The sequence below is a fragment of the Ovis aries genome, chromosome 3 (genome assembly GCF_016772045.2).
Source record: "Ovis aries strain OAR_USU_Benz2616 breed Rambouillet chromosome 3, ARS-UI_Ramb_v3.0, whole genome shotgun sequence".
NCBI classification, from domain to species: domain Eukaryota; kingdom Metazoa; phylum Chordata; class Mammalia; order Artiodactyla; family Bovidae; genus Ovis; species Ovis aries.
The window spans coordinates 8,128,411-8,145,168 of record NC_056056.1 but is presented as its reverse complement, the minus strand read 5'-3'; the positions used below and the strand labels follow the sequence as shown (position 1 = coordinate 8,145,168).

Sequence of the window (16,758 nt, the reverse complement as noted above, 5' to 3'; positions counted from 1 at the left end):
GTTCGTTAAATAACTCCACACCCCAGTCCCCTAACAAGCCCTGGGTGCCACTGGTAGGGGTGGGGTGGGGCAGCGTACTATGAAGCAACTTAGAGAACGTGCCAGGGAGCTCTGGCTTTCAGAGGCTGTAAGGGGACACAAGAGTATGTGAAATGCGTATGCCACTTGTGCTGGGTTCAACAGGGACCACTCCACACCCCCCAAATTTATGTCCTTTGGGAACTTAAGACGTCGCTTAATTTGGAGACAGGGTTTTTACAGAAGTGATCAACTCACGATGGGGTCGTCCTGGGCGAGGGTGGGCCCTAAGTCCAAGGACTGAAGAAGAGGGAAATCGACCCGGAAGAGAGCGCCACGTGAGTGAATGGCGTGATGAATGCACACTCAGACCCCAAGGGTTGCGGGCAGCCGCCTGAGGCGAGGGGAGAGGCGGCCACGCTTTCCGCCTCAGACCCTCCGGAAGGAGCCAAACCTGCCGCCGGGGGTTTCTGGCTTCTGGCCTCCTGCACTGAGAGAATTCCATTCCATTGTTTTCTGCCATCCAAGCTCTGGGTGGTTTGTTACAGCTAGGAAAGTAACACGCCACTTGTCACCTTGTTACCAGGGCAATGGGCATAAACCATTTCCCAACCACTGGCCGCCCCCACCTGGCCGCCCCATCCAGGCTTCTCCTTGGGATGGTAGATGGGTCCCACGTTCCCAGGTGCTCCATCCCACTCACTGGGAGAGCGGCTCCTCCAGCACAGAAGTTCGTTTTGGGAGGCAGGTGACAATGTTGGTCACCAAGCCAACCTTCCTGAGGTTGCCTCCTTGTTCCTTCCTCCCTCCTTCCAATCTTAATTATTTAGTTGGCTGCCCCAGGTCTTAGTTGCGGCATGTGAGAGCTAGTTCCCTGACCAGGAATCGAACCCAGTGCCCTTGCTTTGAGAGCACAGTCTGGACCAGGGGAGTCTCCTCCATCCAGTCTTTAATCACATGTCACCTTCTTACAGAGGCTTTCCTTGGCCACCTTCCCTCCACAGCACAGTTCATTCCCCTCCCCATTTGTTTCTCTCCCTTGTACTCGCCGCCAACTAGAGGATCAACTTTCTCATATGCTGGTCCCAGTAGGTGTCCAGCACCCACTACAGGCCTAACAAGTAGTTCGTCATTGGATAAAATCCATGCACATGTCCTGTCGTGTGGGAGGCAGAATTACATCCCCTCCCAAAGACATGCACGTCCTAATCCCCAGAACCAGTGCATTAGGTGGCAAGGCAAACAAAGGCTAATTAAGGTAACAGATGGAATTAGGTTTGCCAATCAGCTGACTTTCAAACAGGGAGAGAGAGTAGCCTGGATTATCCAAGTGGACCCAAGATCACAAGATGCTTCCTTGTGGGAGGGGAAGGCAGGGAGAGAGCCAGGGAGATTGGACAAAGGACTCAGCCCGGGGCTGCTTGCTTTGAAGATGGAGGAAGGAGCCCTGAGTCAAAGATTCCTGTGGCCTCTAGAAACTGGAAAAGGCAAGGTCAAGCCTCCCAGAAAACCTCCAGAAGGAACGCTGCCTTGAGGATGACCTTGACTTTAGCCCAGTGAGACACACTCCAGAACTCTGACCTCCAGACGCGCCTTGGGAGGGCTGTTGGGACGTTGAAACGAGACAGGAAACGGAAAAGGCCGGTCCTTAAACACTTGCAGTGCCCCAGCCCTATCCTGGATTCCAAACACGGAGTAATTTCCCCTAAATGGTTTTTCATTCCACTCCTCCCCTGCCTCCCCCCCACCACCCCCACCCCGGCCCCCGCTGAGGAGGTCTGGGATCTCTGGCTTTGGGGGCTGGGGTGGGAGGGTGGGGGACCTGGCCCATGTTCTGGGCACTTCCTTCCTGGAGCGAGACCCTTTCATCTCAGTCCCGGGAGTGCCATAGCTGAGCTGCAGCTCTGTGCACACAGGGGACAAGGGCTGCTGCCGCCATGTCCCCATTTTACAAAGGTGGAAACTAAGACCCTGGAAGGGGCAGGGGCTTGCCCAGGGCCTCCCTGGGAACAGGTGACAAGACCTTGAAGCAGATCAGAGTGACCCACTCTGGCTGTGTGCTTTGGGGTGAAGATACGGCTGGCCCTGCCCCCACACGAGGCCTGGCAGCCTTGGACCCACTCCACGACTCACCTGAGGGGAGCTTCACTGAAGGGCAGGGGCTTCTTGCCTGACCTCAGGTAGGTGACACCTGGCCCCTGGCCACTCTCCCTGCCAGGAGGCCCCAGAGAGCTGGGGGAAAGTGAGGCAGGGCTGTGCTTGAATCCTGGTACCTGGCAGTGTGATCTCAGGCAAGTTTCATGCCTCTCTGAGCCTCAGTTTCCTCATGAGGAAGATGGGCAAGGTATTTGCCTTTCAGCTCAGGGCCAGGTGGAACGCCAGATTCATCCAAAGGGCAAATGTTGGGAATTCCCTGGAGGTCCAGGGGTTAGGGCCCTGCGCTCTCAATGTGGAGGGCCCAGGGTTCAATCCCTGGTCGGGAAACAAAGATCCTGCAAACCACGACTCAGCTAAAACATACATATATTCTTTTTCTTTTTAAAGGGCATAGGTTGAACCAAGATTCAAAACAGCTTTGCTGACTGAAGCCCCAAGCCCGGTTCTCCTCCTTGGTTCACGGCCAGGCTGCCCCCAGGCCCCATCTCATCAGTCCCAGTGGACTGGAATGTAGGGGAAGGGTGAGAGGAGGGGCAGCCTGCATGCCAGGCCCCACTGCCCAAGCATGGACCTTGGTCTCTGCTGCCCAGGGCCAGCGAGGAAGCAGGAGCAGACCAGCGAGGCCCGGCCAGAGGGGCTGGAGAGGCTGCCAGTGCTGGGTGGGAAGAAGGCCAGTGGGAGGGCAGTGATGCAGGAGGGCAGGGAGGAACCAGGAATGAGGAGACTGAGGCCAGAGGTGGGCCAGAGGGCTGCCCTAGGCCCCCAGGCCTCTCCAACTCTCAGTTTCCATAACACAGAGGTTGGCACTGGAGAAGGGGGAAGGGAGGTGCCAAGGAATGGTCTCTCTGGGCCTTTTGCCATCACCACTAACATGGTCCCTGTGGCCCCGGAGGAACGACTATCTCCACAGAAGCTGTGAAGGCCCTGAGCTGGCTCCACCCACACCCGCCAGTTTGGTGGGGGCCCCTGACTGCACCAAAGAGCCCAACCCCTACCCTGCATTTCTTTTTTTTTTAATGTGTGTCCATTTATTGATTGCTGGGAATACAGCTTATTGAGAATACACTGACACAGAGCCAGGGACTTGCCTCTGGCACTTGGCTCCCTGTAACCAGTTCTCTTCCCTGACTATACTGTAGTAAGGTTTAGTCTTCCTTGACTGTACTGTTCGTATTCGTGTCCTAATGACAGATTTTATTTTCCTAGGCTCCGAAATCACTGCAAACAGTGAGTGCAACCAGGAAATTAATAAGACACCTCCTCCTTGGAAGAAAAGCTAGTCAAATCTAGACAGCGTATTCAAAAGCAGAGACATCACTTTGCTGACAAAAGTCCAAATAGTCAATACTATGGTTTTTCCAGAAGTCATGTACCAATGTGGGAGTTAGACCTTAAAGAAGGCTGAGTGTCAAAAAATTAATACTTTCCAATTGTGGTGCTGGAGAAGACTCTTGAGAGTCCCCTGGACTGCAAGGAGATCAAACCACTCAATCCTAGCGGGAATCAACCCTGAATATTTACTGGAAGGACTGATGCTGAGGCTCCAATATTTGGGCCACCTGATGCAAACAGCCAACTCACTGGAAAAGACCCTGATGCTGGGAAAGATTGAAGGCAAAAGGAGAAGGGGGAGGCAGAGGATGAGATGGTTAGATGGCATCACCAACTCAATGGATGTGAATTTAAGCAAACTCTGGAAGATATTAAAGGACAGAGGAGCTTGGTGTGCTGCAGTCTGTAGGGTGCAGAGTGTTGGACACAGCAACTGAGCAACAAAAGGCCGCTGTTACAGATCGCCATAAACGTGGCGCCCCAAGACAGCACATATTCATTCCCGATAGATCTAGAGGCCGGAAGTCCAAAATCAACCTCAATGGGCTGAAATCTAGGTGTCCCACAGGGCTGCTTCCTTCCGGAGGCTCTCAAGGAGAATTCATTTCTTGCCTCTTCCGGCCTCTGGAGACCGGCTGCTCTCCTTGGCTTGTGACCTCTTCCTGGCGTCATTCCAGCCTCTCACTTCTGTTCTCACATCTCTTTAGTCAAAGCTCCCTCTGCCTCCATCTTATAAGCAGACTGTGATTACATTTAGGGCGCAGCTGGATAATCCAGGAAAATCTCTCCACCTCAAAATCATTAATTTAATCACATCAACAGAGTCTCTTTGCCACATAAGGTAATGCTCCCAGCTTTCAGGGATTAGGTCCTGGATATATTTGGGGGTCATTATTTAGCCCACCGCACCATCCCCACCCCCCGCCCGACTATCAGCCCTGTTCTCTGTTAGATGCTTCTGTCAGTCCAAATCCTTCCCATCCAACTGGTTAAATAAGTTAGGCAGCAGTGGCATACAGTGGAGCCGTCATTAGAAACAGTGAGGGAGAACGGTTGCTGATCTGGAATACATTGTGATCTGAATTTTTATTTTAAAAAAATATTTCTAGAGAGAGGAATATTATAATATACTGATTAAGGTCACTGTTTCTGGGCCCAGGAAATCTAGGTTCAAATCCTTCCTGTGCTATTTACTGTGTGACACTAAGCAATTCACTTAATCTGATGCCTCAGTTTCTTTATCTCTAAAATGGGAATACTTGTACTTACCTCAGAGAGATATCGAAAGGCTGTGTAAAGTGCTTAAAACAGTGCTTTACACAGTTGTGGGGCCCACAAAATAGGCCCCATTTAACTGTTGGAGGGTTTTCCTTTGTAGCTCAGTCAGTAAAGAAATCCTGCAAGGCAGGAGACCCAGGTTTGATTCCTGGGTTGGGAAGATCCCCTGGAGAAGGAAATGGCAACCCACTCTAGTATTCTTGCCTGGAGAATCCCATGGACAGAGGAGCCTGGCGGGCTGCAGTCTATGGGGTCACAAGAGTCAGACACGACTGAGCAACCAAACCACCACTAACTGTGGGGTACATCTGTTGTTGTTCAGTTGCTCAGTTGTGTCCAATCTGCGACCCTATTGATTGACTGCAACATGCCAGGCTTTCCTGTCCTTCACCATCTCCCGGAGCTTATGCACTCATGTCCATCGAGTCGATGATGCCATCCAACCATCTCATCCTCTATCATCCCCTTCTCTTCCTGACTTCAATCTTTCCCAGCATCAGGGTATTTTCTAATGAGTTGACCCTGCACATCATGTGGTCAAAATATTGGAGCTTCACCGTCAGCATCAGTCCTTCCAATGAATATACAGGCTTGATTTCCTTTAGGATTGACTGGTTTGATCTCCTTGCAGTCAAAGGGATTCTCAAGAATCTTCTCCAACATTTACATATAAATACTTATGTGTAAAATATAAATTATATGTAAAAATGTAAGATATTTTATATCTCTATATATACACATAGTAAATGCAGCCTACAAAAATATAACTAGAAGGCTATTCTCCAAAAAAAAATGTTTTTAAGTTTTTCTTATTGTATTTATTTTTAAAATATTTATTTATTTGGCTTTGCTGTGTCTTAGTTACAGCACACAGGATCTTCACTGTGGCATGCAGGATCTTTGAACTCTTAGTTGCAGCATGTGGGATCTAGTTCCCTGACCAGGGATTGAACCTGGGCCTCCCTAATTGGGAGTGAGGAGTCTTAGCCACTGGACCACCAAGGAAGCCCCCAGAATTTTTTAAATTGTTTTTTAAAATTTTAAATCTCAGTGATGGGTCTATAAATAATTGGTATCATATTTTTGCTTCTCTGCAAGATCTGTTTATGCACAATACACGGTTATTTGTATAATAAAAATGAAATTTTAAAATTTAACAATCTAACAAAAAAAAGCAACCCAGAATCCTAATGTTTAAAGCCTCTGCTGTGGCTCTCTCTCCCTGGGGAGCCCTCCTGATCTGCACAGTCTCACGATCTGCACAGTCTCACGACTCTCCCCTTCTTACTTCCTGGAGCTCTTGTCTGGAAACAGTAGCTCTCAGCTGTGAACTGCAGCCCAGATGGAAACATAGCTGGAGTGTGCTCTGAGGAGAAACAGCAAACCTCACCGGCTGCAGGAAAACATCCCTCACCCATCAACAAGGCACATCAACTTTGTGCAACCTTCCCATCCACAATTACAACAACCTCATGAAGGGTAATTGACCTCCAAGGGCTTGCCCAAGGCCACAGAGTTCCCACCTCAAACCTGCTGCTGCCACCACCGCCACAGGGCACTCGCCATGACCTGAGCTAGACCAAAATGGGGCAAGGGTTCCTGGCTTGCAGTTCTTACCCCTGAGACGTGTGACTCTCCCTACCCATTCATCTTCAGACCCTTGCATATTAACCCCACTTTTGTTGTGTTGTGTTAGTCACTCAGTTCTGTCGGACTCTTTGTGACCCCGTGGACCGCAGCCCACCAGGCTCCTCTGTCCATGGAATTCTCCCAGCATGAATACTGGAGTGAGTTGCCATGCCCTTCTCCAGGGAATCTTCCCTACCCAGGGGTCAAACCCAGGTCTCCTGCATTGCAGGCAGATTCGTTACCATCTGAGCTACCCAGGAAGCCCGTTTTACAGTTGGGCAAGTAAGAGTCCTTGCAGAAGGAAGATGGCCCAAAGATGCAACCCCAGAATTGGCCACAAGGTGGCAGCACCAGGCCTTGTGACCTGCTCCTCTAGACTTTGCATCCTCTCACGGCCCTCTGGTGATTGTGGGAAAAGGTGACTGAGGCAAGGTTGGCACCTCTGGGGGGAATACTCTGACAGAAGCAGGACTCGGGGCCTCTTGCATTGGTGGCCTTGCATTGACTGGCCATTATCCAGCCCCCGTCACAGCGAAGTCCCGGTTACAGGGAAGTCCCTGTCACAGGGAACTTCTAATCAGTGGTTCTAAAAGTCCAAGGACTTTTCAACAAGGTGACCATTTAGTGGAGGTGGGTGAGGATAGGAGGGTATGGACAGGCTCTCTGCCTGCAGCAACCTCAGAGATGAACCCCAGTGAGGAGTCAGGCCTGTATCCGAAGGATGGCTGCTTTGTCATTAACCGTATCTTCCCTCTGAGAAACGCAAGATCAGAAAAAAACATCTCTGTGAACATGAGGAGAGGGGTGGCGATGAGCAGCTGGGGTCTGGCCTGCACCACGGGGTCTCCTTAACTAGTCCAGGCCTCCCGAGGACGCCAAGGCTGGGAGACTCAATCACTGGATACAGAAGGAGGAGCAGAAAAGGTAGGGAGCACAGGGTGGGGCTGTAAGACTTGAGACCCTCCTTGGGCCATAGCATCATGGACTGAAGGTGGCCGTCTTATCCCAAGCAGGTCACATCCAACGCTTCCTTTGGTGATTCTGCGATTGAGACAGAGAAAGGCCAGCCAGCCTCCTTGAACAGCTGGGAAAGTACCAAGTAACTCCGGGCGGGTGACGTGGAAAAGGCCATCTGCGAAGAGGACTCTTTTTTTGACCATGATGGCTACTCCATTTCTTCTGAGGGATTCCTGCCCGCAGTAGTACATATAATGGTCATCTGAGTTAAATTCACCCATTCCAGTCCATTTTAGTTCGCTGATTGCTAGAATGTCGACGTTCACCCTTGCCATCTCTTGTTTGACCACTTCCAATTTGCCCTGATTCATGGACCTGACATTCCAAGTTCCTATGCAATATTGCTCTTTACAGCATCGGATCTTGCTTCTATCACCAGTCACATCCACATCTGGGTATTGTTTTTGCTTTGGCTCCATCCCTTCATTCTTTCTGGAGTTATTTCTCCACTGATCTCCAGTAGCATATTGGGCACCTAATGACCTGGGGAGTTCCTCTTTTGGTATCCTATCATTTTGCCTTTTCCTGTTCATGGGGTTCTCAAGGCAAGAATACTGAAGTGGCTCGCCATTCCCTTCTCCAGTGGACCATATTCTGTCAGACCTCTTACCATGACCAACATTCAGAAAACAAAGATCATGGCATCTGGTCCCATCACTTCACAGGAAATAGATGGGAAACAGTAGAAACAGTGTCAGACTTTATTTTGGGGGGCTCCAAAATCACTGTATATGGTGACTGCAGCCATGAAATTAAAAGACGCTTACTCCTTGGAAGAAAAGTTATGACCAATCTAGATAGTATATTCAAAAGCAGAGACATTACTTTGCCAACTAAGGTCCATCTAGTCAAGGCTATGGTTTTTCCTGTGGTCATATATGGACCGTGAGAGTTGGACTGTGAAGAAGGCTGAGCGCCAAAGAATTGATGCTTTTGAACTGTGGTGTTGAAGACTCTTGAGAGTCCCTTGGACTGCAAGGAGATCCAACCAGTCCATTCTGAAGGAGATCAACCCTGGGATTTCTTGGGAAGGAATGATGCTAAAGCTGAAGCTCCAGTACTTTGGCCACCTCATGTGAAGAGCTGACTCATTGGAAAAGACTCTGATGCTGGGAGGGATTGGGGCCAGGAGGAGAAGGGGACGACAGAGGATGAGAGGGCGGGATGGCATCACTGACTCGATGGACGTGAGTCTGAGTGAACTCCGGGAGATGGTGATGGACAGGGAGGCCTGGCGTGCTGAGATTCATGGGGTCGCAAAGAGTCGGACACGACTGAGCAACTGAACTGAACTGAACTGAAGAGAAGGAAAGCGGGGAGGGGAAGGGATATATGAAGGCCTCCCCCAGCGCGTCATGGCACCCCTGGCCTAGTTCCTGCCCTGCTGCGGGAGGCTCTAGGGCCATCACAGGCCCCTTGGGGACTTAAAAGCCGATCAGTGATGGGGGAGCAGCATCCCGGCCAGCGGTGACTCTGGAGACCCGAACAGCTGTTGGCCCCTCAGAGGCGGCTCCCGTGGCTCCTCATCCCTCAGGGGTGTGACCTCAGGCCTCAGCTTCCCTCCTTCCTCCCACAGGAGCACTCCGCAGACTCAAAGACCCAGCCAGTGTTACAAGGGCAGATGCTCACAACGGGAACCAAACCAAGCAGGTAGCAGGCAGCACTGCAGAAGCTGGGGCCGCTACCTCCCCACGTGGCGCGGTCTGCCTCTGGAGGGCTTAAGGTTGGTGCCGCCTCATCTGTTCAGTTCAGTCGCTCAGTCATGCCTGACTTTGCCACCCCATGGACTGCAGCATGCCAGGCCTCCCTGTCCATCACCAACCTTATTTGAACGTGTGCTAATATAAAGACCATGAATTATTTCTATGTTTTAAAAAAAATTAGAAAATTAAACTCTCCTGGGGGGTCTGAGGCAGTTGGCCCATCACTCCCTGACAGGGAGGCCCCAGCACATAGTGATCAGCTCACTGGCTGGCTGTCCAGCCTCTGGAGGGCAACCTCGGCGGACCAGCGTGCCCATCATCTGCTGAAACCAGGAGAGCAGGGACCCCACAGCCCCTCCTCGTTCCCAGAGTCGTTTCTCTCTATAGACTCCTGTCCTACCGTCCATCCCGTGAAGTCGCAGGCCTGAGACTGAAGCCCTGGGTGGCCATCCACAGCCAGAGGGCCTCGAAGGGCCCCGCGTCCTCTGATCCCTGGTCTCCTGGTCTGTAGAGCAGGACTGGAACAACTCCAGCCCCCGCTGAGCCGGGCATCCTTCCACACACTGACCTGGGTCTTGTGGTTGAGCCCTCACAACTGTCCCTGGAGGTGGGGGCCATCCCTGAGGCCCCTTGACAGAGGAGGAGACTCGGGATCAGAGAGAGGTGCCACTGCCCTGCCCAGAGTCCCACAGTCAGTGGGGAGCAAAACCGGACCCGTGCCCCAGGCCATCTCTGCACCTCCCTGCTGAGCATTCATGGCCACGAACACAGGATTCCAGGACACAAAGCACGCTGAGCCTTTCACCCAGGCCTGACCCTCACTAAGCTCTGGACAAACAGCATTAACTGCCAGGGCGGCCTTCCCTAACCTGCACTGACCTCCACTACAGTGCCACCATGTGGGGAGCTGCAAACCTTTTCTTTATTGCAAATATGATATACAGTCCCAGTGTGTGTGTGGCGGGGGCACCTGGGAACAGGACCCAGAGGGAGCCAAGGACAGGGTCTCCCAAAACCAAAGGGTCCCTGCTTCCTTCGCTCACGGCAGGAGCCCGACCTGACTCCCACCACGCGGCACAGACAGGGCAGCCTCAAGAGCCCCAGGGAAGGCTGAGAGTAGGGAGGCCCAGGAGGGAGTCGGGGAGGGTCAGCCCCTGGGGCTGGTGTGGAGGGAGGTAGCCTTCCATGCCCTGTGGATGGAAACCAAGTCTGGGCTTTGTCCCCCAGGGCCGCAACAGACGTCCAGTGTTAGAAGCGAGGGGGCTGCCAGGGTGGGATGCACAAGAGGCCGAATGATCCTGCCCTCGCTGCACAGTGTCTCAGCATCGCCAAGTGCTGGCCCAGCGGCCCTGGTCCTTCACAGCCGGCATCTTCTGCTGTTTCCGCCCCCGCCCCTCGGCAGGGATCACGAGGCTCAGCTCACTGGGGGGCCTCAGCGATGGCCTTCTCCACCCGCAGGTACCAGGGCTGGATGTGAGTGTGACGCATGAGGTCGTCGAAGGCCTCCAAACCCTCCATCACACGCAGCACGCCGTAGACTGCCTGGGGGTAGATACAGAGAGGTGTCCACACTGGCCCATCACCTCCCCTCTCTGAGAGCCCCATGACCCACACTAGGGAAACAGCAAATTCGCCAAGATGGGTGGTCAGGCTCTCTCGCCCCACACCCTCTCGCCTTATGTTTTGTGAATAATCCATATGTAATGGCCAAGATCACTTACAGCACTGCGCGTGAGCCTCACGAGGTGCTCGCTGGGCCACGGGCTACTTGTGCTCTGTAAGCATATACAAGCTCCACCTGGAACGCCCCTGAGGTTGTGTTGTGTTATGTGAGCTTATATTATGTCTGCTGCTACGGCTGCCGCGCCAGCCAGGAGAGAATAACCGCGTCTGCAGTTCCTACAGCTCCCTGAGCTTCCTTCCAGCCTCTCAGCTCGTGCCTTGTCTCCCCTGGGTTCAGCAAACTGTGCAGTGTGAACAGCAAGACAACCGGCGTCACGAACAGGATCAGCGATAGAACTGGCATGGTCAGCAGGATTAGCGAGACACCCTCTAATGGGCCAGCTTTGCACGTGGGGCTTTGAATGAAGTGTGTGGGCTGGTTGTGGGTTTTGCCTGTCCTGCACCTACATCCCCTTTTCTGGGCAACAAACCACCCCTCTCCCCCGACTCAGAGTTTCCTTTGAGAAAATGCCCTTCCCCCACCCTCAGTTCCTGAGATTTTAGAAGAGGGGACCCACCCCATCACCTACTCCAAGACCTGAACCTTGCAAGCCACATATTCTACCCTGGCAGAACTACTTCAAGGATTGGCACTGAGGTCAGGCTCACAAGACCCTGTTGCAGTACTTTTTGCTAGGTAGAAGCCTGGAGCGCTCGTTTTCCTTAGGCCCTTGACAATCAGTGAAGCCAGGTGCCCCTGGGATGGAGGAGCTGTGAGATGCAGGTATTGCTCACACCTGGGTTTTCCCAGCCTGGGCCCCAAAGGAGAGACCCTTCAATATGCGCACCCCCTGCCATCACCACACTCACCAGATCTGCCAGGTTCGGCTTCTGGCCCCCCATGAAGGGCCGGTCTTTGCCCACAGCTGCCACCCACTTGTTGGCAGCCTCGTAGAGATCCTCCCGCACGTCATCCCGGAGGTGGTGCCTGGGCAGGGATGGACAAGGAGTCCATCAGGGGGACTCCAAACCCTGACACAGGCGGGGAGCATGGGAAGGCCCGGGGCCGGCGCGGCTGTCGGGCCGGACAAGGGGGACGGAGGAAAGTACAAGACAGGGGCCCAGAACTGGACTCCAAGGCCAGCCCTGCTTCCCCTGGGCTGGGGGAGGCCATCAGGAGTTTTGGGGTTTGAGTCTCAGATGGGCTAATGCTGGGGGATGGGAAGCCCCCAGGTGCACCCACGCGTACCCACCCACACACGCACCCACCCACACACGCACACATGCACCATCACCTGCGCTTGAGCCGCTTGCTGATGAAGTACATGGCAGCTGCGCCCATGTACTTGGCCATGGCGCCCTCCACGGTCCCGAAATTGCCCTCCTTGACAATGTAGTCAAAGGAGGCCAAGGCCTCGGCCGGCGTGCGGTACACGTTGGGGGAGATGAGGTGTACCAACCAGTCGTCCGCCCACTGCCGCCACTTCATCTCCTCCCTGCGGGCGAGGGGGACAGAGAGCAGGCCAGGTGGGCTTCCCGAGCCAGCATCTCCTCTCCTCCCTGCAGGCAAGGCGGGCAGAGGGCCGGCTTGGTGGGCTTCCTGTGCGAGTGCCCAGGGCGGGGGGAGGCACAAGGGGACTCAGTCCCGTGTGGCCCAGCCCCAGCCCTTATGGCTTACAGCATCTCGCTCAGCCTGGTCCCCTGAGTGGGGAGACCACCCCTTCCCCACATCCCCAGGGCCAGCCCCGGTCCCACTCACGTCCTGGCCTCCTTCCCCCCATACATCCGCTGGGCTTCCTTCTCATCCAGCATGAGCCAGTACTTGTTGCAGAATTCAGTCACCTCCTTGCCCTGGTCGTTCACCGCCTTCATGGGTGGATAGTAGGTGATGATGTCCGCCAGGGGTTGCCTTTGGGAGATATCTAGAGTTTTACCCCGACTCCCTCTTCCTCGGAGACCAAGCCCTCACCTCCTCTGGATGAATAATACCTCCCCGACCTGAGTCAACCCACAGAAGCGTCCCACCCTCTTGTGGGTGACACAGGAGATCCTGCAGCAAGAGGAATTTGGGGCAGACTCCGGAAGCACCTCCAGGACAGAGGGAGATGCATGGAGGAGAGGAAGGGGGGATCTCAGAGTGACACCCACAACCCATTCTGGAAATCTAAGCTGCAGCCCCACCCCCACTCCCATGGAGGAGCCCAGGGGAGGCCTCCCTGAGACAGGAGAGGGCATGAGACACTGTGCCAGCCTGGGCCACAGGGGCTCCTTACCCTGACACCAGATAGGTCTTGAGGGCGCTGATGATCACAGAGGAGTCGTTCAGTTGTTGCTGGAGAAGAGGATGGTTTAGATCAGGGCTGGGAAGGGCAGTGGGGACTGGCTGGCCACTGGCCGGGTCAGCAGGGGCTCTTCTACAATCCTGACACCCAGACATTCAGGAACTGGTCAGGAGGATCCTGGGTGTTGTGTCCCTGTCCCTGGGGGTTTGCCCTGAAAACTGATGCTCACTGAGTTCTACCTCCCCACAGGTCGCAGTCCCCACTATCAGGGAAGCCTGTCCTGTGTAAGGGAGACAAAGTGTGGCTAATGGACAGGAGGAGGTGGGAAGGACCCAGGATCTGAGCCCTGCCCCCTCACTCAGGTGGCCTCCTGGAACTCTGAGGGGCTGGGTAGACTCAGAAGCTACAGAGTAGGAGCCAAGTCCTACACCCCGGAGGGTATGGTTCTATGTTGATCAATGAAGCCAAGTCAGAGAGGCTAAGCGACTGGTCCTAAGTCACACAGCCAGGGAATGGCGGAGTCCCTCCTTGAACCCAGTCCACCCAGACTTCAGAACCCACGTGTTGAGCTCTGTGGCGCTCTGCCTCCTTTAGACTCACTGGTTTATAATCCTCAGCGGAAACTCAAAGAGCCCACGTTCCTCCCGGGGCTGCAGAGCAGAGCCCAACTCAGGGGTGTTCCAGGACAACCCAGGACACTGGGCCAGGGGGCAGCTCCCCAAGGCTCACCAAACTCTCTCCTTCCTGGGCCATAACGATGGGCACCTTCCTGTAGGAGGAGAACTTGATCTCGGCCCGGCGCACAGGGTTCACCTCCACCACCTGGTAGGGCAGGGCGTGGAAGTCGAGGAAGGCGCGGACCTTGCTGCAGAAGGGACACGTTTTGTACTGGTACAGCGTCAACTGCAGGTGGCTGGACAGGGAGAGCTGGGCAAGGAGCAGAGAAGGAAATTTTGAAGCTGCAAACCTTTCCCAGGGGAGTTTTCCAGGGTGTGTCTGAGAACTTCGGGAGGAATGGGGGATGGGTGGCGGGGAGGTGGGGAAGGGCTCTTGCAGAAGACAGTTCAGGCTCAAGCGCCCATCCAGGGGGCTCCCCTGGCAGAAAGCCTGTTCTGTGTAGGAGGGATCTTCTCATCTTTGTCCAATGCTAGATAGACATCTCTCTGCTCCTTCCGGTCCCAAGGGAATGTCAGACACTGTCAGGTGTGTGCGCCCCAGACGCAACTGTTTCAACTTGGTAGTGCCCACCCCTACTCCCTCGACCCGAGGCATATCTGGATGAGGGGGCAGAGCCCAGCGTTTCCGAGTGGTGGTGGTGGTGGTCGTTCAGTCACTCAGACTCTTCGCGACCCCATGGATTGCAGCACGCCAGGCTTCCCTGTCCTTCACTATCTCCCAGAGTTTGCACAAACTCATGTACAAAGCCCCAACAGGAGAGGGTGGTATCTGGGCCCCTGGCCTTCATAGAGCAGGAGAGCCCCAGGTGAGCTTGCCGCATACTCACGTTTGAAAGTCACAGCTGCGGTCCCCCTCCCCCATTGTTCAGAGATGGGAGACTGAGGCTGGGCCATGGAGGTGGGTGGGCAGGGAGACACAGAGAACTCCACTCCCCATCTATGCGATCCTGTTCCCAGGGGTTCAGGAAAGGGGCGCCTGTGGATGTGTGGTGGGGGCGGGGCTGGCGCTGGGCACAAAGCATAGCAAAGGGCAGCTGGGCCATCCCCTTGCCTGGGGGGACATACCCTTGCTCCTCATCTCAGGGCCTGGAATCTACCAGTCATCGTTTCGTAAAAACAGAACACTAATAATACTAATAAATACACAACCTCAGGATTTGGAGACAGGGGGAGGGAGGCGGAAAATGTTTGGAAAGTAATAAACCGTGCAAGAGACTTTCCCTTTTCAGTTATTTCCAAATCTTCCCATTAAAAAGTCTTAAAACCCGTTTGTAAAACGACTTGAAAACAGAGGCAGTTCCACTTAGCGGCATCAGTAAGGCCCCATTTCACAGATGAGGACGTTGAGGGCTGGAGGGCTTAAAACCAGGTCACTCCCTCAAGGTCAAGAGGCGACAGAGGAGGTGATTTTGACGCCGCCGGTTCCCAGAAGTCCCGAGGTTCCGCGCTCACCTCAGGGCCCCTACCCAAGGCTCGGTCCTTACCTGCGCGGCTTGCTACCCAAGCCCTTACCTCGGGCTTACCTGTGTGGCCGAGCGCTCTGCGCGGAGGTCCTGGGTGCGCAGGTGCCACCGCGCCGTGTGGTATAGTCCCAGGGCGCCACCCAGGGCCAGCGCCGCCGCCCCCAGAAGCCGTGGACCCCCCTTGCGGGCCGTAGCGGCGGGGCCCGAGCCTCCGGCTGCCCCGGTGAAGCCGGCCCGGCTCTGCGCGTGGAGTCCCAGCGCCGGCCGATCGCCCAGCCTCCAGGCCAGAGCGCGCCCGAGGGGCCACAGCGCCCGTACAGCATGGGCCATGTTTGCTCCGCCGGCGCCGCGGAAGGGCGCGAGAAACAAAGACTGCCTTGGCTCTGGCTCCCCTTGAAGGGGCGGGGCCAGCCGGTTGCCAGGGGTGACGGTGACGCCGAGCGGGGCGGGGGCAGCCCTCTTGGGACTGAGCTTCAGTCCCCGGCGCCCAACTTTTAAAACATCCATCAGAGCCGAAGAAACACCTGAGGATGTCTGCTAACTGCCGCCGGCTTCTAGAGTGTAGACGTAACTGGTCTCGGTAGTGACCCGGAGCCGAATGCAGGAACTCAGGTATGCAGCCCTCAGTTCAGTTCAGTCGCTCAGTCGCGTCCGACTGTGCAACCCCATGGACTGCAGCACGCCAGGCCTCCCTGTCCATCTCCAACTCCTAGAGTTTACTCATACTCGTCCACATTGAGTCGGTGATGCCATCCAACCGTCTCATCCTCTGTCATCCCCTTCTCCTCCCACCTTCAATCTTTCCTAGCATCAGGGTCTTTTCCAATGAGTCAGCTTTTCGCATCAGGTGACCAAAGTATTGGAGCTTCAGCTTCAGCATCAGTCCTTCCAATGAATATTCAGGACTGATCTCCTTTAGGATGGACTAGTTGGATCTCCTTGCAGTTCAAGGAACTGTCAAGAGTCTTCAACATCACAGTTCAAAAGCGTCAATTCTTCGGCGGTAAGCTTTCTTTATAGTCCAACTCTCACATCCATACATGACTACTGGGAAAACCATAGCTTTTGTTGGCAAAATAATATCTCTGCTTTTTAATATGTGGCCCTTAGTGTCACCCATAACAGGCACCCAATCGAAAGAGACTGAACCCTTCACAGTATCAGGGAAAGCGTCGTGGCATCCGGTCCCTGAGAGCCGCAGAAACTGTCCATCCCGACAAGTAGCAGGTGAACGCCCTTGACTCGGGATTTCCGCACCCCGCCTCCCCCGCCCCCAGGATTTTTTTATTCTGCCCTCCCGCGCCGATGCACTGTTTCTTCTGTGACCCGAACCATAAAAATTTCCATACACAAGTGGGGCCTTAGAAACCCTGTGTCTCGGATTTCGCCCAGCCGGAGGTGCCGAGTCGCCGATTTGCCCAAGTCCCCAGGGGTAAGAAGGGGCAGAATGGGGGGTTCCGAGCTGTCCCGCCCCTCTGTCGGGCTCTTTCACCCAAGCTAAGGGCTGGAGCCTCCATCGCCTAGGCTTCTCAGCAGGCAG

At 54.5% G+C, this 16,758-nt stretch overlaps 1 protein-coding gene, 1 long non-coding RNA gene and 1 other non-coding gene across 3 annotated transcripts; 1 reads left to right on the top strand and 2 right to left on the bottom strand.

The window, feature by feature from the left end:
• The first annotated feature begins 1,905 nt into the window (after positions 1-1,905).
• Positions 1,906-9,291, top strand: LOC132659550 (uncharacterized). Its single transcript, XR_009600095.1, has 3 exons — positions 1,906-2,198; positions 3,382-7,338; positions 7,428-9,291. It is a non-coding gene; the product is annotated as an uncharacterized LOC132659550 (long non-coding RNA).
• Positions 5,718-5,790, bottom strand: TRNAG-CCC (transfer RNA glycine (anticodon CCC)). The gene has a single exon. It is a non-coding gene; the product is annotated as a tRNA-Gly (tRNA).
• A 743-nt stretch (positions 9,292-10,034) lies between the features above and the next one.
• PTGES2 (prostaglandin E synthase 2) lies at positions 10,035-15,560 on the bottom strand. The gene is made up of 7 exons (XM_027966397.2): positions 15,279-15,560; positions 13,808-14,005; positions 13,070-13,128; positions 12,556-12,705; positions 12,092-12,292; positions 11,667-11,784; positions 10,035-10,676 (listed from the first exon to the last, which is right to left on the bottom strand). The coding sequence occupies exons 1-7, from the start codon at positions 15,546-15,548 to the stop codon at positions 10,554-10,556; spliced, it is 1,119 nt and encodes a 372-aa protein (XP_027822198.1). The 5' UTR covers positions 15,549-15,560; the 3' UTR covers positions 10,035-10,553.
• Positions 15,561-16,758: the final 1,198 nt, after the last annotated feature.

Bases quoted from the DNA above. Each gene is read 5' to 3' on its own strand.
- PTGES2 (XM_027966397.2), bottom strand. From the start codon at position 15,548: ATGGCCCATGCTGTACGGGCGCTGTGGCCCCTCGGGCGCGCTCTGGCC. The intron at 14,006-15,278 runs GTAAGCCCGAGG...CTCCTTGCCCAG, and splicing joins CAGAGCGCTCGGCCACACAG to CTCTCCCTGTCCAGCCACCT. The intron at 10,677-11,666 runs GTGAGTGTGGTG...ATCTACCCCCAG, and splicing joins AGCCGAACCTGGCAGATCTG to GCAGTCTACGGCGTGCTGCG.